The 26293-nt window shown below is 48.5% G+C and overlaps 2 protein-coding genes and 1 long non-coding RNA gene across 9 annotated transcripts in view; 1 reads left to right on the plus strand and 2 right to left on the minus strand.

Moving 5' to 3' along the window:
• The window catches only part of LOC144335398 (uncharacterized), a 55164-nt gene that overhangs the window by 6680 nt on the left and 22191 nt on the right, over positions 1 to 26293 (plus strand). The window lies entirely within an intron of this gene.
• On the minus strand, positions 7 to 5296 carry DHRS13 (dehydrogenase/reductase 13). Of its 2 annotated transcripts, none has more exons than XM_077968940.1 (5): positions 5016 to 5296; positions 4797 to 4915; positions 3706 to 3829; positions 3204 to 3515; positions 7 to 1122 (listed from the first exon to the last, which is right to left on the minus strand). In XM_077968940.1, exons 2-5 carry the CDS (start codon positions 4890 to 4892, stop codon positions 671 to 673), a joined length of 984 nt encoding a protein of 327 aa, XP_077825066.1. In that variant the 5' UTR covers positions 4893 to 4915; positions 5016 to 5296; the 3' UTR covers positions 7 to 670.
• The window catches only part of PHF12 (PHD finger protein 12), a 47908-nt gene continuing 29242 nt past the window's right edge, over positions 7628 to 26293 (minus strand). For 5 of the 6 annotated variants that reach the window (XM_077968941.1, XM_077968944.1, XM_077968942.1 and 2 more), the window contains 12 exons: positions 25621 to 26014; positions 23335 to 23455; positions 21137 to 21269; positions 19294 to 19458; positions 16249 to 16407; positions 14848 to 15643; positions 13476 to 13601; positions 12594 to 12737; positions 11158 to 11256; positions 9966 to 10048; positions 9234 to 9372; positions 7628 to 8895 (listed from right to left, as the gene is read on the minus strand). In XM_077968941.1, coding sequence (XP_077825067.1) covers positions 8561 to 8895; positions 9234 to 9372; positions 9966 to 10048; positions 11158 to 11256; positions 12594 to 12737; positions 13476 to 13601; positions 14848 to 15643; positions 16249 to 16407; positions 19294 to 19458; positions 21137 to 21269; positions 23335 to 23455; positions 25621 to 26014 — 2694 coding nt within the window. In that variant the 3' untranslated portion in view covers positions 7628 to 8560. 6 annotated transcript variants of the gene reach the window in all.

Here is a 26293-nt window from a genome sequence, read left to right on the forward strand (position 1 = left end):
GTAGCCTCCGCGGTCAACGCGCTTTTATTCCAAGGGGCTCCAGCTACAGATCACCCCAGCCCTGCATCCGCCCGGAAGGCGTCCCCCTACTCCCATGGGGCACCTCGATACCTACTGCCCTGCCCTGACTCACTTCTCAGCACCCATCTTGTGGCAGTCGGCCCTGGCCTCAGACCCCTGGGTTCAAATCTCAGGCCCTCCTCCTACTCACTGTGAGACCTTGGGCAAGTCCCTTAGCTCGGGAGCCTTATTCAACCTCATTAACATGGGGGTAATTTAACTACCTAGATAGACCGTTGCAAAGGGCTCAATTCACTAATTCTCAATGTTGGCAGTGCATCACATTGCAAACTCCCTGCCTCTGCTCCAGAGATGATCAGAATCAATGAGGGTGGGGCCTGAAAATACTAAATCCAAATTTCCGAGAAGCACAGGGTCTAGCATATTACCCCCTATCTCTCCATCTGGGGTTACTGTCACTGTCAGGAAGAAATAATCACCCATTATTTCTTCAACCAGGAAAAGAGATGTCCAGGGCACAGCTTGGGGCCCCAGAAAGTAACCATGGAGGTCAAGATAATAAACCCATCGGTGTCCAGGGCATGGCCTGGCACACATCCGAGGTTTTCAAGGGCCATGAAGTGCCATGGAAAGCATCCTGGCCTGAGGGTTAGGAGAGCTGGGTCTCAGGCTCAACTTTAGCCTGAATTCGGTGAGTCATCTTAGACAAATCTGGTGAGCTCTGAGGGCTGGGGTAAGGTTGAGAAACTGTGGGCTCCTCAGGGTGGGTGGTGCTCAGAGAAGATGGGGCCCCTGAGTCCTCAGACTGGGAGTCTTCATCGGGTTCAGCATCCTCCCCAGGCCCAAGCCCTGCCAGCCTCTTGCTGGCCTCCCATAGCCGATGGGCTGCCCGGTCATCTCGGGCAGCTGGAGGCACCTCTTCCACATGGCAGTTGGCAAAATATCTCCCACTGAGGGGCTCGATGCCCTCTTGTAGAGCACAATACAGGGGTGTCTGGGCACCCCCTCTTGGTGCCCGGAGCACCAGCCAAGCCAATGGGCGCAAAAGTGGGCGCAGCCATCCAGGAACATGGCGCAGGAACAGCTCCGAGTTCACAGGCCCTGTAGGCAGGAAGAAAGAAAGGAGTTGGGCTAGGTGCAGTGGTGTGCATTTATAGTCACAGCTACTCCAGAGGTGGAGCAGGAGGATTGCTTGAGCCCAGGAGTTTGAGACCAGCCTGGGCAACATAGTGAAGCTCTGTCTCTTTAAAAAAAAAAAAAAAAGAACAGAGCTAGAAGAATAGGGACAGAATCTGGTTTCAAGGGAACCAGGATAGTATTTACCAGGCATTCAGGACTTCTGCGAGGTGACTTCACCCATTTCCTGCATGAAGCCTCTTCCCTTCCATCCAAACTGCTTGTTCACCTCACATCCCAGATTTTGCTCATGCTGTGTCCCATGCCTGAAACAATTCTCAGTCTCTCTCCATCTTTTCTTCTAGCTCAAGTCCTGTTCCTTGTTTAACCAACATTTATTAAGTACTTGCAGTACACCAGCCACTATTTTGGACATTAGGGATATGGAGTGTAATAGAGGCTTAATAAAGGCTAATTGTGATCATCGCTATTATAATTACTAATGAGCTTTAGGCAGTGACTATCTAAAATGCAGTATGGTAATATGAATACGGCAGATCTTGTTATCCTGGTATAACCTCTTGCATAAGACAAAGTGTGCCTCTGGATCCCCAATTATCTCACTCAGAGTAAAAGTCAGAATGCTTATAGTGAACCTCCCTCCAAACCCTATAGGACCCAGTGCCTCTCTGTGACCTCACCTCTTGCCACTCTCCCCCTTCACTCTGTTCCAGCCACATTAGCCTTTCTCAAGCACACCAGGCCTTAGGGCCTCTGCACTTACTTTTTTCTGTTTTGGAGACAGAGTCTTGCTCTGTCACCCAGGCTGGAGTACAGTGGCGAGATCTCAGCTTACTGCAACATCCACCTCCAGGTTCAGGCGATTCTCCTGCCTCAGCCTCCTGAATAGCTGGGACTACAGGTGCCAGACACCATGTCTAGCTAATTTTTGTATTTGTAGTAGAGACAGGGTTTTCTTTTTTCTTTTTTTTCTTTTTTTGAGACGGAGTCTTGCTCTGTCCCCCAGGCTGGAGTGCAATGGCGGTATCACAGCTCACTGCAACCTCCACTTCCTGGATTAAAGTGATTCTCCTGCCTCAGCCTCCTGAGTAGCTGGGATTACAGGCACACGCTACCACGCCTGGCTAATTTTTGTATTTTTAGTAGGGACATGGTTTCACCATGTTGGTCAGGCTGGTCTTGAACTCCTGACCTTGTGATCGCCTGCCTCAGCCTCCCAAAATGCTGGGATTACAGGCGTGAGCCACCACACCTGGCCTAGAGATGCGGTTTCACCATATTGCCCAGGTTGGTCTCAAACTCCTGACCTCAAGTGATCTACCAGCCTCGGCCTCCCAAAGTGCTGGGATTATAGGCATGAGCCACCGCTTCCGGCCCCTTTGCACTTATTATTTGCACTGTTCTCTCTTTTTCTGGGCATCTCCCCAGTGAGCCATGTATCTTTCAGGCTTCTGTTCAAATGTCACCTTTATAGATATGTCTTCCTTGACTGCCACACCATATTCCCATTCCATTTGCCCCTCGCCCTGTTTCCTCTTTCCTCAGAGAACTCTTATCACCACCCCTCATTGTATATATTTATTGGCTCTCTCCGTCTCCTCCAAACTAGAATGCAAACTCTGAGGGCAGGGTCTTTGTTTTGTTCACTGCTATATCCCCAGCACTGCAAATAATGCCTTATACAGAGTAGGTACTCGGTAAATGCTTCTTAGATGAATGAAAAATTATTAGCTATCATCATCATCATTATCAGTTCAGTCAGTGCAGATGGCTCCTGGGGGTGGGAATCCAGGTCTTATTCATGGCCATACACCCCCCAGGGCTCAGCACCCAGGCTTGTGCTGTGAGAGGAAGAACCTAAACCAGGAGAGCCTGGTTCCAAGATCAGCAAGGAACAGGTCTCTCCTTGGACTATGCTTCCTTCCTGCTCTGAGATTCTGTGACTCAATGAGGGATTGGGGGTGGGGAGGTGGTAGTGGTGTGAGGGGCACAGGATAGGGCATGGAAAGGAGAGGGGAATCAGAAGCCGAAGAACCAGACCTCACCTGGGTGCGCTGCATAGCAGGTGATGCCAGTGCCCTCAAGCTGGTTGGCAAGCTCCCGGGCAAACAGTACATTAGCCAGCTTAGTGTCAGCATATGCCCGCAGCTCCTGCCGCCAGCCCACCACTGGGCGGTCCAGGCGTTTGAAGTCGAGACGTCCCCGACAGTGGGCAGCTGAGGCTACCACCACCACGCGGCTAGGGGCACATGCCTTCAGGCAAGGCAGCAGCAGATGTGTCAGCAGAAAGGGACCGATGTGGTTCACCCGAAGCAGCAGGTTAAACGCCTCGCGGGTCCGGCCACAGGAACTGATCCCTGGGGCAGAGGCTAGATGTAAGTGGCTGCTCCAGAAGGAGCTCTGCAGCCTTGGCATCCCTATCTATGAGATGGGAGTAGGGGGCATCCTTCCCATGTGTCCACTGGCCCCAGCAGGGCTTCCGCTGGAGGGGGCAGCTGCCCCTGGCCACCCGCCACCCCCCACCCCACAGGGACTGCTGCCCCTCACCGGCATTGTGGATGAGGATGTCCAACCGTGGCTCAGAGCTCAGGAAGGCAGTGGCAAAGGCCCGCACCGAGGCCAGATTGGCCAAGTCCAAGGCCATGAAGATGACCTCATTGTTCCCACTCTCCTGTGGAGCGGCAAGGGCTGGGCTTGTCACCAGGCATCTTTCTCCTCTTCCCTCTCTCCCCAGGAACCAAATTCTGAGAGTTCATCTCCTACTGTTTAATAAAATCTGCCCCTACGTCTTAGAGTTTACTAGATGTGTGTGGATTCAAATCCTGACTTTGCCTTTTACTAGAGTGTGACCTTGGGCAAGATACTTAATCTCTTTGGGCCTCAGTTCTCTCACTGCATAAAGGGAATAATAATAACAGTACCAATCTCACCCAGCTGTTGTGAGAATGAAAGGAGTTAACATGTGTAAAATACACTCCAGCAGCACTGGGTAGGTACTTGCTATTATTATCACCTCCTTTCCCCATTACCATTTACCCAAAATCTGTAACAGACTTCTCACTGGTCTCCTCTCGCCCGCTCTTGCCCCTCCACTCCAAGCACCACGCAGCCACAAAGGGGTTCCTTCCAAAGGCTATTCTGACAGTCCGGAGCCTACTGAGGGCCGTTTATGGTCTCCAGTGGTCTGTGCTGCCCAATCTATAAAATCCAAGCTTCTCAATAGGCTCTAGAAGGTCCTCTAGCCCCCTCATTTGCCCATCTTCCTCATACTTTGTGCTTCAGCCTCATTAAATCTTTTTCTCAGTTTTTCAGATCAGTCCAGCTCTCTTGCTTACTGAGGGCCTTTGCTTATGCTGTGCCCTCTGCTGTTGCCTTTCCTACTAATCATTAACCCAACTTCTACTGATGCTTAAACGTCTCAGAACTGCAATTACGGCCTTCAGGAAGCCCCTCCCCCACTCGGCTCTGGTGCGCCTTCCTCGGGTGACCCCGGCGCTCCGTGCACTCCCTCTTCGCGCTCAGCCGCCCGCGCCGCACTCTCCTCCCTGGACCCGGATCCTCCGCAGCCCCTTTGCTGGCTTCTCTGTGTCCCGGCGGGTTCTCGGCTCACGGTCCCACGCGCCCCCGCTGCCTCTCACCTGGCGGAGGTCGAAGGCAGCCGCCTCCCCGCGCTCCCGGCTGCGGCAGGCCAGCACCACGCGCGCTCCCCGGCGCGCCAGCTCCAGCGCCGTCATCTTCCCGATGCCGCTGTTAGCGCCTGCGGACCGCAGGCGCGAGCCGAGCTGAGCCGAGCCTGGCGGGCTGCTGCTACCGCCGGCCCGGCCTCCCCTCCGCGCGCCCCGCCAGCTCGCACTCACCCGCCTCCGCACTCACCAGTGACCACGGCCGTGCGACCCCGCAGGTTGCCGATGCCGCCGCACGGCGGGGCCTTCACCAGGTTGTAGTAGACAAGCACGTAAGCGCCCAGCAGCAACCCCGTGCCCAGCAGCAGCGCCTCCATGCCGGCCGCGCCTCCCGGCTCCCGCCCAGGCCCCGCGCCGGCCTGGATCGCCGCCAGGCGGCTGCCGATCCGCCCCGCACAGGCCTGGAACGGCGCCGGGGCGCGTCAGCCTCCGAAGGCGGAGGCTGGTAGGAGGCTGGGCAGGGGTGTGTGTGCGTGCGGGTGCTCGCCGGCCCTGCGAGCGCCCCCTAGGCGTGCGTCGGTGTCCTGGGGGCGTGTGCCTCCGTGGACACCTTTGAGGTGCGTGTGTGCACTTGGGCCCTGGGAGCGCCCCCTAGGTGTGTGCCTGTGTGAACACCTGGGTGTCAGTGTCCACGGACACCCTGGGAGTGCATGCTAGGTATGTGCATGCATCTACAACGCTTGTATGTGAATGACCTCCGGGTGTGTATGTGCCCATGGTCCCTAGGATCACCCTTCGGGTTGTGTGCGTGCCTCTCGATCCTGTGAGACCATGTAAACACCTTGTAGGTGTTTGTGTGCATTCCGTCAGAGTCCCTCCAGGTATGTGCCTGCATCTGTAGTCTCTGCCAATGCATGTGCTTGAATATCTCCATATGTTTACTCGAGGTGTATGTAGCATGGTCCCTCCCGTCTGAAGTCAGGTGTGTACATGAATATACGTGTGTCTTTGAGTCTAGTCCTAGATGCTTTTCCCTCTAGGAACAAATCCTTTTCTTTCTTCCCTTCCTTCCTTTTTTTTTTTTTTTTTTTTTTTTTTGAGAGGGAGTCTCCCTCTGTTGCCCAGGCTGGAATGCAATGGCGCCCTCTCGCCTCACTGCAACCTCTGCCTACCGGGTTCAAGTGATTCTCCTGCCTCAGCCTTCTGAGTAGCTGGGATTACGGGTCCCTGCCACCACACCCGGCTAATTTTTGTATTTTTAGTAGAGAGGGGTTTTTGCCATGTTGGCCAGGCTGGTCTCGAACTCCTGACCTCAGGTGATCCGCCTGCCTCAGCAGCCTCACAAGGTGCTGGGATTATAGGCGTGAGCCACCATGTCCAGCTGTCTTTTTTTTTTTTTTTTTTTTTTTTTGTGATGGAGTTTTGCTCTTGTTGCCCAGGCTGGAATGCAGTGGCATGATCTCGGCTCACTGCAACATCCGCCTCCTGGGTTCAAGCAATTCTTCTGCCTCGGACTCTAGGGTAGCTAGGATTACAGGTGTGTGACACCACACCTGGCTAATTTTTGTATTTTAGTGGAGATGGGTTTTCACTGTGTTGGCCAGGTTGGTCTCAAACTTCTGAACTTGTGACCCACCTGCCTCAGCCTCTCAAAGTGCTGGGATTACAGGTGTCAGCCTCTGCACTGGGCCAAATCCTTCAATTTTTTATCTTCACATCCAGCCCCCAGCTTCTAGGATTCTTCCCTGTTCTCCCCACACAGGCTAGAGGGGATACTGTTCAAGGTGGCACAGGCAGTTAAGGGGTGTCAGAATTCACTCCTTCATTCCCGCTCTGTATCTCCCTACCTCAGCCCCACTAGTGCCTTCCATGGCTGAAGGGAAGCCGGAAGAGATAGACAGTAAAATCTATTATTGCCTTTCAGGAGGAAATTTGCCTTTGGAATGGTTCTCACGGGTGACAGAGACAGGCAGAGAAGCTCCATCACTCAGTTACAAGTGACCATGATGGCAAGAAGGGTGGGGCCAGCTAGGAACGAATGCGTAAGGGCATTCCAGGGCAGAAGGCCGTTGCCTGAGAAATTCAGTACAACCTGGAACCTGATATTTGGTACTTATGCTGTGCCCAGCAGTGTAGTTAGATTTGGAAATTCTGAGTGGAAGATATTCAAGTTTCTGTCCTTAGGGAGTTCAAAAAGCCCATCAGGACACCGGGAGCAGAGTGATGAAGCCTAGATGGGCAGATGAAAGTCAGGGACAGACCTCAGATTCCGGGGCCAGTTTCCATTGTAGATGCTGTGGGATGAGGCTGGGGATAGAATATTCATTCTTTATCCCTAAGGCAAAATCCTGACACACAAGCAGATGCACCTACACAAACAGTTCTGGAATATACACAGAGGTGCTCTCCATCTGAGGAGGCTGTCCTCAGGAAAACTTCCTGCAGAGTTTTTCACTAAGATCTGGGAGGAAAGCATGAAATTTGGTTTAATGAAGGTTCCCGGGACTTGAGAATTAAGGTAATGCAGCAGACTCATTTTCTGATGAGGAATAGCAGTTGTAGAGAAGCATGACTGCAGATTACATGACTAGAAGTGACATGTCAAGACTGGATTCCACTATCAGTCAGGGTTCTCTGAAGAAACAGCCCCCGCGGCCAGCAGACGCACCCATGTCCTTCCATTGTCCTCCATCCACCCTGGCTCACTTTTCTCCAACACTTCCCCTCCCAAACTTCCCTATGGGAATGAGACCTGTTCAAAAGGCCCCCCACCTGCTAGACCCAGATCTAAAAGAGGGTCTCCTCTGAGGGTGATGACAGGTAGGACAGACAGTCAGAAAACATAATTTGAAGTATTTTTGTTTTTTATATACAGAATACAGGAAAGTTTCTGTAAAGTCTAAAACATTACAATTACTATGTACATTGGTACTGGTTGTGGGGGTGGGAGGAGAGGAGGGAACCAGGGGCAGGAAGAAGAGGAGAGAAGTGGCGAGAGAACAAAAAAAGGAGACAAAACAGGTTTACGACAAAAACATTTTTGCTACAATAGACAATTTGAGAAAACGCTCTACCACATGTAGTACTGTACACGGTTTTTAAAAACATTGAAAAAATGTCATCACTAGATGTATTTACACAAAATCCAAATACACTTTTCCTTATTTGAAATAAAACAGATGGACAGCCAGAAAAAGAATTCATTTCTCATTTGTCCATAATACACAGTAGCTACCTGTAGTGCAACTGCTGCAGAAAGGGAAAATAACGTGGAGGGTGGGAACCATGGAAGGAAGGTGGGTAGCGATCTTTATATTAAATAAAACAATGATATTGTATAGATTTTGCTGTATGAAAACTGTATTTTTTCTTTTAATATAAAACTATTGTCACTGCCACAAAATAGAACAAGTTTCTGATTATTTTACAACGGCGGGCGAGGGGGAGGGAGTAGTAGATGGGTGGGGAAGGGTTTTGTGTTGGAGGAAGTGTCCAGACCATGGGTCTTTCCCTCCCTGCCCACGCTGTTCCTCAGCTCGGGTTTGCCCCTTTCCCATGAAATGTTGAGTACAAATATATGTGCAAATGCCCCCTAGAACTTGAGGAAAGAAAAAGGATTTTTAAAAAACAGTCAAAAGGTTTTCTTCATTTCATGCAAAGATTGTAGTTGAAGCGTTTCTGGTAGAGTATAGAAAACACCCGGGCTTGGTTTGTGTACATTTTTGCATTGCAGGAGTCTTGGGTGGGTGTACAGGCCAGTAGCGGGGTAGCTGCCAGTCCTAGGGAACGGAGTTGGAGCGCAGCACAGGGCCCTGGTGGGGCTTGAGAGAGAGCTTCTCGGCCAAGACCCCATCCTGCAGCAGGCTGGCATCGCCTTTGGGCTGTTTGGTCGCAAACTCAGTGATGCTGAAGACAAACTGCAGGCAGCCCAGCTTGATGTAGCTGCCATGGTGCAGTAAGGCCGTGCCCTCCCAGCCGGCCCCACTGCCCCCAATCAAGCTTGAGCTGCTGGCTTTGCAATTGCAGGGTCTCCGCTGCGGCCCTTGGGCCTGGGAACTCATCATGGCTGCCTCCTCACTTGGCTCTTCATCCTGTTTCTGGTGCCGGCGGCGCCCTGGGAAAAAGGGGGATGGTCACAGAAGAGGAACAGTGAGCAGCCAACCCATGTGGGCTGTTTGCCAAGGTTGGGCTCCTGCATCTCCCCATTCCAACTGCTGCATGACTACGGATGAAGGATGCTCAGAAAGGGTTGGTGGAGTCTGAAATCCCCACAGGTGTGTACACACATGGGGGTACTCAGCACTTGCTTCTCTGTGGCCTGCCCTGGGCCCATGAGGAAGTAGAGCTTGGCCAATAGGACTAAGAAGGCAAGAGACAGACCATGGGCAGCAAGTCAGAACCACCCTGACTGCGGCCTCAGCTTTGTGGCCACAGACCTCTGCTCCAACTTACTGATGACACTCTGCACTTTGGCAACAATACTGCTTGGGGGTGTTGGCGGGGTCTTCTCCGAGAAGTCACATGAATACAGCACATTGTCCACCGTTGTCCCATGCTCACTGTAGTTTAACAGCTCATAATGTTTGGTATTCTGAGGAGGAGGAGGGGAGATAAGATGTGTGGTTGGCTGTGTGGGGCATGGGGCTAGGGGGAGAGGACATATGGAGAAGGCCGTGCTGCTCTACCTAGGGAACCCTTACTTGCCTCCCCAGTCATGGCCCCTGTCCTTTCAGAAGGGGGCTGCAGATACCTCCTCAGGGAAGCCTTCCTTCCGGTGTCCCACACCCCCTACTCTCCCAATCCTCCTTCACTCTGCCTTCTCAGCACCGCTCCTCTTGGTGTGATACTCACTGGCCCATGATGATAATGAAATTCACAGGGACACATCCACAGGGCTTGGCTTCCTTCTATGCTGGTCCCCTCCCCTGCTTTAGGGTAGGCTCCCTCTGCTGTGCCTGTGACTAACCTCAGGAAAAATGGTAGCCCTGCTCCTGTGAAGCAGGTACCCCTGGTAGGATGCTGTTTTACATCAAGACTGTCCTCCTCCAGGAATGACAGGGAGGGAAGAAAAGGAGAGGACTCCCAATCCCTCTTCCCTCCCCTCAGGGCACTGAACAAAAACCTACTGCTTGGGAGAGGCCTTAGGTTGGGAAAGCTCCCTCCCACCGCATCTCCAGCCCTCACCTCATCGTAGAATATGCAGGCATGTTTCCCGGACACGTAGTTACAGTGACCATAGTTTGTAAGGCACACATCCATGTCAGCTCCTGCAAGATGGCAGGAGTAGAGGAAAAGGAAGGCAGAGAACAGATTGTAAGGTGCATGTGTCGGGGAGGTGAGACAGGGAGGGAGTTAGCTTCTGGGTTGGCACTAGCAGAGACTTCAAGGGTGAGTAGCTCAGGGCCCTCCCCTTTTATTTTTGAACAAAAACTGATGTCTTTTCCAAGCTCCTGATAAAGAACAACTGTCCCTGCCAGCTGATCTGCTTTAGAACATGTGGCTGCTACCCAGAAGGGAACAGTGAGCTACTGAAGAGGATGGGATATTTCTATGAAAATACAACAAGAGGGTGCAGAGCCTAGAAAATCATATCACCTTAAAGAAAGGGAAGTTTCTAGGGTAAGGACTAATCTGTCTGTCCTTCTGTACCAGATATAGAACTATCTGTCTCTAGGACTTCTAGGGAAAACAAAACAAAACAAAAAACAGATACAGGGCTAACTGAAGATTGGGTATGTGTGAGCCTATCACTCTTTCAAAGACCACCAGGGACAAAGCATCTGCCTTCTCCTTGGGTTCTTCCCCGCAGTGTTTAAAGTGCCTCCCTGGGCAGTAGTCAGAGCTGACTTTCATCTCTGCTGATGCAACACTGGGCAAAGACAAAGCAAAAGGGCCTGAACAAGGGAAGACAAGGAACTGATCGTCTCTTTTATTTTTGAGACAGGGTCTCACTCTGTTGCCCGGGCTGGAGTGCAGTGGCATGAATAGGATCACTGCCTTGACCTCCCAGGCTCAGGTGATCTTCCCACCTCAGCCTCCCAAGTAGCTGGGACTATAGGCATGTGCCCAGCTAATTTTTTTGTATTTGTTTTTGGTAGAGATGGGGTTTCACCATATTGCCCAGGCTGGTCTCGAAGTCCTGGGCTCAAGTGTTCCTCCTGCCTCGTCCTCCCAAAATGCTGGGATTATAGGCGTGAGCCACTGTGACCGGCTGATTGTCTCTATTCTTAATTTCTCTTGTCTAGCTATCCACTGGTTTAAAGCAGTCAACTCTGGAAAGGGCTTCCCTCACCCCTTTCTAACTTCTGTGGGTAAGGGTATCAGTCTTTAGGGCTGAACAGATTCAGTGTCTCTCCCAGCTTCCTGGCTGGCTCACCTGTCCCGATGTAGAGGGTTCGATAGCACATGTTCACAGCTCCTCCCAACCCTAAGAGGGGGTAGAACACAGCTCGGGCCTGTACCTCCTTTCTTTGCACTACAAGACAAACATAGGAATAGGATCATTCAGAAACTCAGATCCTGTGATCCAAACATAAACCAACAAAATCTGGACTTTTGGCTCATGGCCTGGAGAAAATCCCGCTGGATGACTCATCTTTCCAGACTCACATCCAGCACTGAGCTGCTGCAGGGTAGACTTTCTCTCCCCACCCACAGCATTTCCAACACAGGGTGCAGAGGACCATCTTTGAAGATAGTCAGAGAAGTCAGAGATGACAGTACCCTGTAAGTTCCTGGGCTCCTGGTTGGCTAATCTGGGATATTCCAGCTGGTACTATAGGGAGAACATGGAAAAACAGACCGCATGGACCAGTGTTTCTCAAACTTTAATGTGCATATGAATCGCCTACATATCTTGTTGAAATGCAGATTCTGATTCAATAGGTCTGAGGAGGGGCCTTAGCTCTGCATTTCTTTTGCTGTTTTCTTTAAAAATAGGCAAAAAACCAATGCACTGAGCTCTGCATTTCTAACAAGCTCTCAGGGGCTGCTGATGCTGCTGGTCTGGGAACCACACTTTGAAGCAGCAAGGCTTTTAATGGCCAGTGCTCAGACATACCTGAAACAGAGTTAACCACTTGGGGAAAATTTCCAGAAGGCTGGCCTACGGTTATTCTATTTCTCACCTTGAACTTGAAAAGTTCCTTCTTGGGAAGCCATTCTTTTAAAAATTTTATTTATTTATTATTTATTTAGAGACAGGGTCTCACCCTGTCACCCAGGCTGGAGTGCAGTGGTGCAATCATAGCTCACTGCAGCCTTGACCTCCCAGGCTCAAGCGATTCTCCCACCTTAGCCTTCCAAGCAGCTGGGACTACAGGTGTATGCCACCATGCCTGGCTAAGTTTAAAATTATTTGTAGAGATAGGGTCTCACTGTGTTGCCCAGGCTGGTCTCCAACTCCTGGGCTCAAGTGATCCTCCCGCCTCAGCCTCCCAAAGTGCTGGGATTACAGGTGTGAGCCACTGCACTCAGTCGGAAAGCCCTTCTAATTCAAATATTTGAAAGCAAGTAAGCAGAAAGTACACTACATATACCCAAAGGTACTGGTAGCTGCTTTGCTGTGTCTCAAAGTGGACTTATATATGAAAGAAAGTTACAGCAGACTTCCCCAAGTCTGATAAGAAAGCTGTGGTTGCCATCTTGTTCCTGCTCTCTTCAGAAAAAAACCATGGTGCTTTATTAAGCCCATGAAAAGCACACAAGAAGATTTGAATACTGGAAGCTCAGATTCTCCATGGAGGCAAGGTGACCATTCGCACACGTAGAGGGGAGATCTGATGATGTGGTGACAGGTGTGTACATGCGCACCTTCTGTGTGGTGCCCTCCAGAAGCCAGCTGATGTGTCCCGACACTGCCCGGTGAAGGTTGGACCCGGGAGGGGAAAAGCTGATGTATTCTCTGCAAGGCCAGAAACTTGATCAGCTTCTCGTCCAGCATATTTATCTCGATTTCTATTAGCCAAAGAGAAAGATTAAAAAGCTGCTGAGATGGAAGTGGAATGTGGAAGCAAATCAGGGTCACAGAGCAAATAGTTCGGCATTTCTAAAATCCAGTCAAGTAACTTTTACTTAAACAGCATTGAGTACAGAGCATACAAGGATCTGCAGCTGGGCATTTCACTTGCTATTTGCAGTGAGATGGGTCCCAATGCAGCCTGTGCAGCTGCCTCCTGTAGTTGGGTGAATTGATTTTAATAGTGCTCCTAGAACGGCAGAGTGGAATAAACCACTTGCCTGTCTGTGGGGGAGGGCCTGGATGTCTGATATTGAGACTTGAATTTTCTACCCACCTTGTGTTCACAGAGATCAAGATCTGTCCCTGTTCTCCTGGACTTTAGGGGTTTCCCACAGATGAGGTCCCTCCTTTGGGAGTGAGGATCCTAGTTTTATTCTGCAAATCCAGGTGATCTGCCTAAAGTGATTTTGTTTTTGTCTCACTGGTTCAGCTTGGCTCTGTCCTCCCTCCATCTTTGATTATGTGTATATGCACAGGTAGAAGGCAGAGCTAAAGAAGGAGCTTTCTTTTTCACCCTACCCCCCTATCCAAAAGGATACTCCTCATTCCCATCTCCCCCTAGGCCTCTGGGATCAGGTGCTCCTTCCCTCCCTTTCTGAAATGAGCTGAATGCTGTATAGGAATAGCACCTTCAACATAGCAACCAATGGAACAGCAGCAGCTCATTCACTCACCTCCATTGACATCCATAAATGCTCGAAGTGAGTTGGTGAGGTCCACCATGGCAGTAGAGTTGGCTGGGAAAGAGGGTACGGTTAAAGCGCTTCCTATGGATAACGTGCCGGGGCTGACCTTGCCATCTGGGGACGGAGCAGGAAGACTGTTACTTACGTCGCCTGAGGGAAACCCACCGGTCCAATCCCCCACTGCTGAGACAGGTCTGGATTTCGGACCCAAGGTGATGTTCCCTTCTTGATTCTCAACCCATAGGCTCTGGAACTCCTAGAGCTAAAAACGTGTGGTGAGGAAGGGCAGATGGAATGACAAAGCACCCGGGCACGCAGGAGTCTCCAGAGCACTGGGAATCATTGAAATCCACTGCTCTGGGGAAAGTGGTGGGGCAGCTTCATTCTTTGGGCCATGACCACCTCCCTGCTGCCTCTACTTTTAAATAAGTGGTGCCTGCCCTTATAATTCCTGCCTACTGAAATATGACTCACAGCATGGAAAATCTACCCACACTGGTATTAAGCGATAAACAGAGACAGGAAAACAGCCTGGGAGTGGGGCCATCCTGGGACCAGGGGCCCCCATGCAGAGAAATCACAGTCACCTGGTTACCGAGACTCCCAGCTGACTAGGAGGCCAGCTTCAGTTCAGACGGGAGAGACCACAGGGGGTTCCGGCAGCATCTGAAACCTGGTTCAGATGCCGGGGTCAGCAACCTCAAGGTACTGAGTGCTGTCTGGGGACAGCTGAGAGAGCAGGTCCACAGTAGGCCAAGTACAGACCTAAAGGACCGCCCTTTGGCATGTGGCCCGAGGGCAAGCTTCTGGGCTAGACCAACCCCTGTGGGCATCCCACTCTACAGCTCCTCTGAAAGACAGTGCTGCTGTCTATCCCTGCTTCCTGACACGGAAGTCCATCAGATGAACTCTGAGAATATGCATCAAGCATGAATCCATTCTTTTGTGCGGATCTAACAATACTGAGGCCATCACGCAGAACCTCAGGCTGATCACAGTAATTCCAGAGAGCACCCTGCCTTCTTTTAAGGTGACAGAACAAAACAGGCAGAAGCCTAGGCCTGGAAGGTGTGGGATGGAATCAGGAGACCTGGGCTGTGGTTCCAATCCTGCCACTGACTCCGTAGGTCAATTTAAGGAAATCACTGAAGCTTTCAGAGTCTAAGCAGTCCCATCTATAAACGGGACAAGTTAACATGTGCTTCCTCTTCTATTACGGAAATGGGAGTAAGACAAACAATACAGAGGCCAAAGTCCTCTGAAGTATTCACAGGGATATAAGTGCTTTTGGAATCTTGTCTTATTTGCCAGAAAGAGCATAAAATTATTCCAAATCACCCCAAGGCTGAGCAGCACTCACCTGATGATGGCGCTGGTGAGCTGAATCGTTGGTTGGCTCCTGTGGCCAAGATACCATCTCCTGCTGCTTGGGGGGGAGTGAGCACCCGGGTGGCATTTGGGGGTGAGCCCAGTGGCCTTGAATCTGTCAACGGAGGTCCTATCTGTGATTGGACAGTCTTTCTTTGCAAAGTGCTGGTGTTCTCGATGCTGGCACAAGAGCTGGGAATGGAAGGGGGCAGGCTTGGGACAGGAACCAAACTCCTCTGGGGGCAAGAGCTGGGGTCAGTGGCATTCTCTGTCTTCACAATGATGCCGACGGTGTGGTTCTGAAGGCCCCCAGCCGCTGGTGGCGTGAGGGGCCGGGGCCAGCCTTGCCGGTGTGAGAGGCCTGGTAGGGGGGTGTTAGCGCCTGGAAGTCGCCGGGGGTCCGCGGAATCAGTAGGGCTGCTGTAGAGGTGTGGGCCATTAGCTTTCACCTCTGTGTTCACTGGCCCATTGGCAGTCCCACAAGGGGTTTTCTTGGATTTTTCTGCACAAGAACTGCAGCCGATGTCCTCTAGGGCTGGGGGCTGGTGGGGTGGAGAGCAGCTCAAGGAATTCTGGGTGCTAATCCCTGAGGGGCAGGACAAGGGGTAGTGGGAAGGTGTAGGTGTCTTGTCAGCTGTTTGCAAGGAGGTGGTGATTGAGCCGTCAGTCACAATAACAGGCTTAATATCAGCCTTCTCTGTCTGTTCAGAGTCCCAATGCGAAGGCATCTGCTTAGCAGATAAATGTTTCAATATGCTGCACTGGAGCGCAACAACACTACAGAGCCACTGCAATGGAAGGAGAGGAGAGGAGACGGGGGTGAGAGGTCTGAGAGGTGCTGGTCCTTCCTGCCACAGTGGTTAGGGCTGCAGCAGAGCTGACAAGCAGTTTCCAAGGTCCCATTGCAAATGCTCACAAAAAGTGTGCTTGACTCCTCACAGAATTCCATTTCCATTCCCAAGCAAGACTTGTGGGTACCCTCAGCAGGAAACACATCCTCTGGCCAACAGAGCTTGGGATCTGCATTTTGACTCTGCCTTTAAGGCTTACTTGTGACCAATATTCAGCAAGTACCCCGAGCACCTGTGGTATGTCCAGCACTATCACCTAACCTCTCTATGGGTCTACTCATCTCTTTCTACAGTATAGATTTGACCATCTCACAGTGCACTGGGGTAACAACGGAGAGAAGTAGACCAGTTGCCTTTGTAGATCTCTTACTTGCCTTTGGGATTTGAGTCAGAGGTTCCCCCTGGATTACTCAACTCTTGAGGGGTTAGGATGAGGGTGGGTGGGGACTGGAATAAGAATGACACTGAGGCTACTTCCGATAACAGCTGTGGTGACATGGAAGGAAGATTGGGTTTGGAATCCCAGCCCTGCCTTCACTCACCTCTTGCTGCTCTGCTTGGGTGGCTAAGTGCTCAGAGTTCAAAAGGTGCATCTGTGATTCCTCAGGGATCCCATTGCAGATCAGCTCCCCGTCCCGAATGGCCGCGGGTGCAATGAGAGGGGGTGGAAACTGGTACTGAGATTTTATAGCATCGGGAACCTGTTCAGGATAGATAGGAGGAGGAAGGAGAGGGAGATAGTTCCAACATGTCCAGTTGATTCTGCCCTGGTATGCTGTTCTGTCTGTGGTGCTGGTGCTCAAGGGACCATCCACTCTGGGGTCCGCTGAGGAAAAGGAAGCTCAGAAATGGAAATAGCAGGTGAGGCCTCCACTTTTCTTCATCAAGGTCTAAGGCCTGCAGAACACAGAAACCACTGCGAGCTGTCTTCTGCTTCAGCCTGAAAGGTGTAAGACTGGCACTGGACAGGACTTCAGAGTGGTACTCTGGGTTCTTATTGCTCAGTGTCAAGTTTGGGAGTGGGTGAGCAGTCACTGAGACAGAAACATGCTTGACATGAGGCCTGGCTCATGATAAGCACTCAATCAATGTTAGTTTCCTTCATCCATTCATTCATGACTCATGAAACAACTACAGACGTTTTTGTACAACAAAAACAGAAGACACACTCTGAATCACACCATGTAAGAATGAAAGAGCCACACAAACAAAGTCATTCATACATTCAACCAACATTTATTGAGCACCTCCCGTGTCTAGGCACTCTTCCAAGTTCTAGAGATCCAGAGATGAATAAAACTTAAGACTTGCCCTCAAGAAGCTCACAGTCTAGTGGGGAGATAAACACAGAAATATTATAACACAAGGTAATGGGTTCTAGAATAGAAACATGTCTAAGGTGCTATTAAAAACATAAAGAGTGCTTATTTTAGTTTGGGGGACAGGAATTTAGGATTAGGGACGATTTTATAGGAAGTCAGTATTTGAGTTGACACTTGGAAGTTGAGAAGGATCTTCCAGGCAGATAAAGGAAAAATAAGGGAGGGGGAGAAGCATGTAAGGCATAGAGATGTGATAGCACTTTGTGGATTTGGAAAACATCCAGAGAACCAACAGATTTGGTGACAAAATCCTTATGGTAGACAAGGGAAGAAGAACTGAAAATGGTTCCCAGAATTTGGTCTGAGGGACTGAGTAGTGATCATTGTTATTTACTTTAATAGGAGACACAGGAGGCAGAGCAGATGTGGAGGCAGAAGACTTTTGGTCTTAGGGAGGTTCATCCTGAGATATCTGTGGGATGGGCAAGCAGATATGAGTCTGGATATAAGGAGAAAGGCATGGAATATGGAGTTGAGAGTCATCACCAAGGGCTGGTGATGGCCTTAGCTGGTGCCATGGGCTTTCTGAGATCACCCAGGAATGAGAGGAAGAGGAATGGAACAGTGGACTAGTCTAAGGCTACCCCTGGGGAAGAGTGAAGGGCTAAGTGGAAGAGAAATTCACAACCAAGATACAAAGTTCTCAGCAGATTTTTCCTGAATTGCTAGAATCAAGCAGGAGAGAGCTGGGGTTCTTCACCAATGTTCTATGGTGCTACAGTCCTCATTTCATTCTCAAACCGTCCAAGTACAAAATGCTTTGCAGGTAACTCATGCCCTTTGAGTTTCCTCACTCGAGAAACACTTAAAAAGCGGGGAGGGGCACCATACAACGACAGGATTTTTATCAAGGTCTCCTGGACTGTTCACTTCAGCAGCCATGTTCTCTGACAAATCTATACGGTGAATTACACAGTCTGGATTACTTTTAGATCTGTTTCACTAAGATGAGGCATACTACTTTTAATATCATCCATCACCAAAATATTTGAATCTAGTTTTGGAAAATCTATGTCTCCACTGACTGTGTAAATATTTGCCCAGTTAAGTTTGTTATACAGTTTTCAACAGTTAGCATCTTGTTAGGACTGATACCCAATGAAGGTAATGGCAGCGGTGTGACTGATGTTTTTTTTTTTTTTTTTTAGACAGAGTTTCACTCTTGTTGTCCAGGCTGGAGTGCAATGGCGTGATCTCGGCTCACTGCAACCTCCACCTCCCAGGTTCTAATGATTCTCCTGCCTCAGTCTCCCGAGTAGCTGGGATTACAGGCACCTGCCACAACGCCTGGCTAATGTTTTGTATTTTTAGTAGAGATGGGGTTTCACCATGCTGGTCAGGTTGGTTTCGAACTCCTGATATCAGGTGATCCACCCGCCTCGGCCTCCCAAAGTGCTGGGATTACAGGCGTGAGCCACCGCGGGTGATTGATTTTAAAGTGTGGCTGCCACCAAGTGGTCATACTTGAGAAGTGCTGGTTTCTGTTAGCACATAAGACTGTGGGATCATTTCAAAAGAGAAAAACAAGTTTATATATGGGTATATAGTGTTGGGCCCTCTAGGTTAACTGAATGAGGGGACTGAATGGTTTAAAAACATCCTCACTACCACCAAATGCTTTTCAAGGGAAATTTTTCTGTCAGTCTCTGTAAACACACTTTGGTCAATGTCAAGTGCATATAAATGTTAGGTATTATTACAGCTATGCTACAATTTGGAGTACTGGTGATATATTAACAGCAGCCTGGAAAAACAGATTTAACTTTTCTTTAGATATTTTCCACTTAAGTTCCTGAGCTGGGATTAGCTCTTCACCTTCCACATGGCTCTTTCTGCTTAATCACCCCCACCTTTACCTTGCCTTGTGGACAGAGACCATCCAACAGAAACAGATAGAATGAGTGTTAGGTGAGGGTAGCGTAACAACAGAGCACATTTGGGTTTGGTGGGATGGGCTGAAGAGTGCTTATCCTTTGGAAAACTAGACACTGGTAGACTTCGAAGGCTAACTTGAGGTTTGGCCCTCATAATCCTGACCATCATCCCCAAGTATTAAAATGAAGGTCACACTCATTACTCACTAGACACCACAAACACATCTCTGGGGCTTCAGTTTCCCTGCCTGTAAAACCGGGACAGTGATCCTCTGTCTAACCCATGATGGCAGGCAGACCACCATCTTGCCTGTCCCTGATTGTGACTCACCTTCAAGCTTCTTCTTTTGACTGACTGGAGCACACGCCGGTTAGGGGGGTGCTTCTTGTGGATTCGGTTCAGGAAGTCCACTTTGACAACATGCTGCGAAATGGTGTCCTGGAAACGATCAAACACCTGGCACCGATTGCTCAGTGTCATATTCTTCTGGTTCAGCTAGGGACAAAGCAGACACAACCCTGTGGTGAGCCTCAAAAGGCACCTCCTGTCCCAGTTAACCCCATTCCCTGTGTTTAAAAACTAGAAGCCCTTGGCCACATGGGTTCCCTCAATTAGAGACCAGGATGTCGGCACTCTTGTCAGAGAGCAAGGGAACATGGACGAGACTTCCTACTCAGCCCTGCCCAGTCCAGTGGAAGAAAGCCAGTATGTTCCCGCTCCCTAGAGAGCCTTAAGGAAGGCAGGAGAAATCAAGCAAGAAGTGCCCTTCCAAATTCAGCCTCTGACAGTCTTCTGTTCCAGCTCAGAGAAGCCTTTGCAGGGTCCTCTAATAGCAGCACAGGTTTCAGAGGAAACATATGCTTTGACCTTTAAGAGACCCAGACTCCCTTCCCAGCAAGGGCCTCTCTCACAGGAAAAGCAGGACTGTGTTCTACATAGGAGCTTGGCTGACAACTGGGTCAGAACCAGAACTCTGTGTGCTCTGCTCTATTCCTACTCCACGGTACCAAGGAGCGTAAGTTAACCCATCTTGGTATCAGTCTTCCTCTACTGGAAAGGAAAACCCTGGATTGCTCTTAGAGGCCAAAGGGAGAAAAGAAAGAAGAGTTTCTGCAATAATATACAGAAGGCATACCGAAATTATGCCACTTTTCCTCTTCTACATCTGGGCCCCTACATTTTAATTCAAAAGAAAGGACCTGTTGTGGCAGCTTCCTAATTCATAAATCAGGAAATACCTTTAAGTGGCTAGTAAAAATGTAACCAACTAAGAAGTTGTCAACTGCTAGAAAGCTGCTCTTTAAGTTTCATATTTGGGTAAACTGCTTATGGTCATTTTTTTTTCTGGTTCATCAGGAAGCAAAACAAGACTAGGAGAGATACAAGGAAGCAAAACAAGACTAGATTTTCCTCCAGAAAAATTTTTGAGTAGCATGAGTCAAAAGAACACAAAGTAACTCTTCTCTTCCACGTGTGCAAATCTTTAACGTGTGCAAATCTTTAACCGAGGTTCCTCTCAGTGTAAGGTCAGCAGCACATTGCCATGAAGGCCAACGGTCATTCCATGGTTATCATCATTTGACAGACAATGTCTTAAGCAGTAGCCCTGTTAATCTGGAAGGTTGCTCTTATGAGGGAGCTCCTCCTCCTCAAATCCTCTCCCATTCAATCTTGTGAGTGACTGTTCTAACTGCCTATAAAAAGATGTCCTAAACTTCTTTTGGAGATAGCCAAGTGACAGCTCTGTTCTAGCCTCAGTCTGGAAAATAAACCCAAGACTCTTGGAAGATAAAGCAATAGGAACCTTCACACCATTATTCATTCAACAGCTTATTTACTGAACTTCATTTGGTGCCTGGGACACACATACCCCAGACAGCCAATGATTTATTTCCTTAAGGTTGGATCTAATATACTCCCCTTTTAGGGCTGTAACATCAACTGCTTAATTCTCTATAGGAGAAGTCACTTACAAACAGCAAAGCACTAGTGAGTAAAGTCTGTGTGGGTAGCCGAAACAAAACATTGTGAGAAAAAGCATAGCTGAAATATGTCAAATATTTGGTAAATATGTGGTAAACTTGGCACCAAGCTGACCTTAATATGCTTTCTACTAATCAGTCCACGCTCCAGCTATGCCTGTTGATGACTGAATGGACACTGCTGTGCTTACCACTACATGTTCGATGTGATTTGGACACATCCATCTGCCCAGGGGCATGGCAGTGAGCGGCGGCTCGAGGCAGTCCATGTGAAACAGGAGAGGGCAATAGTCACACTGGATGAGAGGAGCCATGCGGCAACTCCTGCAAAAAAGAGATGTAGGCCATTTCTGTGGCAAGAAAAGGAAAATTCAAACTAACTCTTGACCTATGGAACAGCCTCCCCTTCTTAATCCTAACATTCTCCCACATCTTCTTCCAGTGATTCAGTTACACTCATGATTAGAAAGATGGATGGGGCTGGCACGATGGCTCATGCCTGTAATCCCCGCACTTTGGGAGGCCGAGGTGGCCGGATCGCCTGAGGTCAGGAGATCAAGACTAGCCTGACCAACACGGGAAACCCTGTCTCTACTAAAAATACAAAAAATTAGCCGGGCGTGGTGGTGGGCGCCTGTAATCCCAGCTACTCGGGAGACTGAGGCAGGAGAATCGCTTGAACCCAGGAGGCCAGAGGTTGCATGCAGCAAGCCAAGATGGCACCACTGCGCTCCAGCCTGGGTTACAAAGCGAAACTCTATCTTTAAAAAAAAAAAAAAAAAAAAAAAAACCAGATGGATGGATTTGGGGGCTCCCATTAGGTTCTCCATTATTCTCTTTTCTAAGAATAATGTGTCTTGTGGGAAAGTGAATGTTTAGTTGGAGTACAGCTAAAGTGGCTGTCAGAGCAGGGATGATCAATGTTCAGTACTCACTAGGGGAAAACAGTGAACTCTGCTCTGATCTCCCTACTTCTTAAAAGAGAGAGGCTACTTCATTAAAAAATCACTAGCAACCTTTCTGGAGTCTTAACTATAGCAAGAAAATATTTATCTTCTGTATGAAGCACTCAGCAGAACTGACAATTAGAGGTGTGCTGGAAAGATGAGTTTGTAATGTATTCATGTAAGCAGGGTTCAAGGGAGGAGGACTAAGCAAATGACAACTACAATTTGTAACTACAATACTTCTGGGGTCCCCAAGATGCACTGGAGCCACAGTTTGTCCTGGCTCAGAGTTCTGCCACTCTACTATCTAGTTCCCTTTCCCTATAGCTTTTGCTGTGAAATACTTCTTTTTGATAGTTACATTCTCTTACTGCTCTGCTCTGACCATAATACAGTACTTCTAACACACCTAAGCCAACAAGTCCAGCTTCAGTAACTGAAACAGCTGGTTTCTGTCAAAGAGATCCTATTTGAAGGAAACCTGTGTCCCAGACACTACAACTGGGGCAGCCCTAGGGGCTTTTGGAAGTTATCCAGTCCAATATACACTATCACAGATCCTTATACTACTTTTAAACTTATCTTAAGTGATTCAAGTTAATGTTTAGTTTAAGTCCAACTCCTCTCGTTCTACTGTCTAAACACAGTTTTTTTGAGATGGAGTCTTGCTCTGTCACCAGGCTAGAGTGCAGTGGCGTGCAACCTCAGCTCACTGCAACCTCCGCCTCCCGGGTTCAAGTGATTCTCCTGCCTCAGCCTCTGGAGTAGCTGGGACTACAGGCGCATGCCACCACGCCGAGCTAATTTTTGTATTTTTAGTAAAGATGGAATTTCACCACGTTGGCCAGGATGGTTTTCATCTCCTGACCTCGTGATCTGCCCGCCTCGGCCTCCCAAAGTGCTGGGATTACAGGCGTAAACCACCACGCCAGGCCATTGTTTTTGTTTTTAAAATACAGGGTCTTGCTCTGTTGTCCAGGCTGGAGTGCAGTGGCATGATCACAGTTTAGCCTCCAGGGCTAATCTGCTTAAGCCTCCTGAGTAGCTGGGACTACAGGTGCATATCACCATATCTGGCTCATTAAAAAATTTTTTTTTTTGTAGAGACACGGTTTCACTGTGTTGCCCAGGCTGGTCTCAAGCTCCCAGGTTCAAACAATCTGACTGCCTTGGCCTCCCAAATTGCTGAGATTACAGGCATGAGCCACCGTGCTCAGCCTCAACACAGTTCACAGTACTCTTATACTGTGATTCTTCAGAAAATATGTTGTTAACACATACACATTAATGGCTCTCATCAGTCCATTAGTCAGTCTCTGTTTACTCATACCATCAGAATATGGGCTGTTCCCATTTAACATACCTGGTCTGGAAGAGGTGATGACAGAAAAAGTATCATTTGCTAAACATGAGAAAGAGCCCCTTAGTATGAAAGAAAATACCTGTTACACGTGAAGCAGACTTTGACCGGTAAGGGAACGAGACCATTGTGATCTAATTCATGCTGTGTCTTCTTAACATTTTTCCCTGTTGTTTCCTCCTTTCTTCTCCTCTTGCTAGAACCTAGAAAAGAAAGTGATGGTGCTGAGCTATCCCTGGCTTCCGAGTTCCTAGCCTGCAATATGGAAACAACATAAGGGAAAAAACAGATCTTAAGCATGTGCCATGACCTAGGCATGGATTTCTCTCTAAGGCCCCTGGGGTTGATTTTAAGTTAGAAAAAAGAATGAGAAAGGAAGAAAAAAAAGAGACTAATACATAAGTCAGAATCAGAAGTCATCTGTTCTATGGCAGAAACACATCTAACTGTTTTGCAAACATAAAATGGTCAGAAATGCTAGATTAGATACTGGCAACCTAAGAAATGTAAATGTCCAAGTCATGTAGTCAACAAGGACTATTCTGTGGAGTTGGCCTGCAACTTTGAACTACTGGGCTCAAGCAACCTTCCTGCCTTAGCCTCCATATTAGCCAGGACTACAAGTGTGGGCCACCAAACTCAGCTAACTTTTTATTTTTATTTTTTGAGAGACAGGGTCTCATCATGTTGCTCAGACTGGTCTCCAATTCCTGGCCTCAAGTGATCTTCCTGTCTCGATCTCTCAAAGTACCAAGATTACAGGTGTGAGCCACCACACTTGGCCCACCCACATTTTCATAAAAATCAGAGAAGCTTTGATTCCATATGCATTCTTCTTAAGTCTACCAATTTCACTTTCTCTGGGAGGAAAAAGTAAGACGTAGAAGCTTTACGGTATCAAGAAGCCAGGACTTAAAAAAAAAAAGAAAAAAGAACGGAGGACAATTTGGCAATATCTATCAAAACTATAAATGCATAGTTTTGACCCAGCAATTTTATTGTCCTATAGATATAGTTACACATCTCTACATGTATACAATGATGTATTTACAAAGTTATTCACTGAAGCACTACCAGTAGTAACAAAAGATTTGGAACCTAAATGTCCATTAATAGAAAATTGGTTAAATTAATTATGACGTATCTGTATAATGAACTACTATGAAACCATTAAAAAAAGTGAGAAGGCCAGGTGCAGTGGCTCATGCCTATAATCCCAGCACTTTGGGAGCCTCTGAGGCAGGAGGATCGTGTGAGCACAGTTCGAGACCAGCCCTGGCAACATAGTGAGACCCTGTCTCTATAAAAAATATAAAAATTAGCTGGGTGTGGTGGTGTGCAACTGTGGTCCCAGCTACTTGGGAGGCTGAGGTGGGAGGATTGCTTGAGCTGTGGTCACACCACTGCACCACAGTGCAGTGCAGCCTGGGTGACAGAGCAAGACTGTTTCAAAAAAAAAAAAAAATCTATATTAATATAAAAAGACTTCTAGAAAATGTTTTAAAGTGAAAACAACAACAAAAAAAGCAAGGTGTAGAATGGGTTACCTAGTATGTTACTTAAGGGGAAATTAATCAGCATATATCTGTATTTGCTTTTACATGCACAAAGAAATTTGAGAAGAATCAACCAGTGGTTACCTGTGAAGAGCAGGAAGGTGGAAAGTAGGCAAATGGCAGATGGGTGGGAGGGAAATTTTCATTGTAGCCCTTAATATTTTTTGATTTTTGAACCATGTGAATGTATAATATACATCCATCTATCTATCTATCTATCTATCTATCTATCTATCTATCTATCTATCTATCTATATTTTTAAAGATAATTCTGGGGCCGGGTGTGGTGACTCACACCTGTAATCCCAGCACTTTGGGAGGTCGAGGTGGGCGGATCACCTGAGGTCAGGAGTTCAAGACCAGCCTGACCAACATGGTGAAATCCCATCTCTATTAAAAATATAAAAATTAGCCAGGCATGGTGGCATGCGCCTGTAGTCCCAGCTACTTGGAAGGCTGAGGCACGAGAATTGCTTGAACCTGGGAGGCGGAGGTTGCAGTGAACTGAGATCGCACCACTGCACTCCAGCCTGAGTGACAAAGTGAGACTCTTTCTCCAAAAAAAAAAAAAAAAAAGGAAAAAGGTAATTCTGGGGGTGGGGCGGTGGGAAAGGAGTTCAGAAACTGAGAAAATGGAAAACTGATTAAGCTCTGTAATGGCTAAGACCTTCAAAGATCTCTCCAAGCAGAACCAGGAACAGGAACCCAAGACAGTAGCTACATGAACAGTGACTCCACAGGCAGCACTGCTTTTGTGCTGGTCCTTTGGGGAAACTGGGGTTGGGGAGGGATATGATGATGGTTTGGCTGACCTGGTAGTGCAGTGGTACAAGTCAGTTCATTGGGCAACTGAAATTGGGTGGGGTTCCGCTCCATGGCGGCAGCAATCAGCAGCTCAAAGGGCCGCCTCAGCTGGGGCTGCACATAGTCTGGCTCCGCTGCTACTGGTTCCTCATCCACGTCAATAATGTCTTCGTCGACATCATTCTGCTCAGAGGTGGGGGTCTCTGTGCTGGCATTGGATGTGGGCGTGCCAGGCCTGCTGGCTCTCCTTTCCAGGATCCGAGCATGGGCAATGGCCTTTAGTTCAGTTTTGCTGGTCGATCTGTCCAACAAGTCAGTGTCACTGCTGGGGGATGTAGTCCGTTTGCCAGATTTGTCCACCAGTCCATTGACATGACCCAGCTCCTTTTTCTGCTCTCGTTTCTGTGCAAATGAACAGGTGGGCCCATCATGAAAAGTACCATGAAACAAAGAGATGGGTGCTACAAAGTCCTGGTAGACCACTAACCAAAATTGTAAAAGGCCTTCACATATCACAGACTCATCTACCTGGTGACTTGGAACACTGGTCTGTTAAAGTTGACACAACTATAATTGAACTAAAGCTGATAAAACTGTTGCATCAGAGAATCACCAAAAAGCATGGAAAGTTAGGAATAACTATACAAAATATATATCATTAACACTAATTCATCATATGAC

Source organism: Macaca mulatta, chromosome 16 (assembly GCF_049350105.2).
Source record: "Macaca mulatta isolate MMU2019108-1 chromosome 16, T2T-MMU8v2.0, whole genome shotgun sequence".
In the NCBI taxonomy this organism is placed as follows: domain Eukaryota; kingdom Metazoa; phylum Chordata; class Mammalia; order Primates; family Cercopithecidae; genus Macaca; species Macaca mulatta.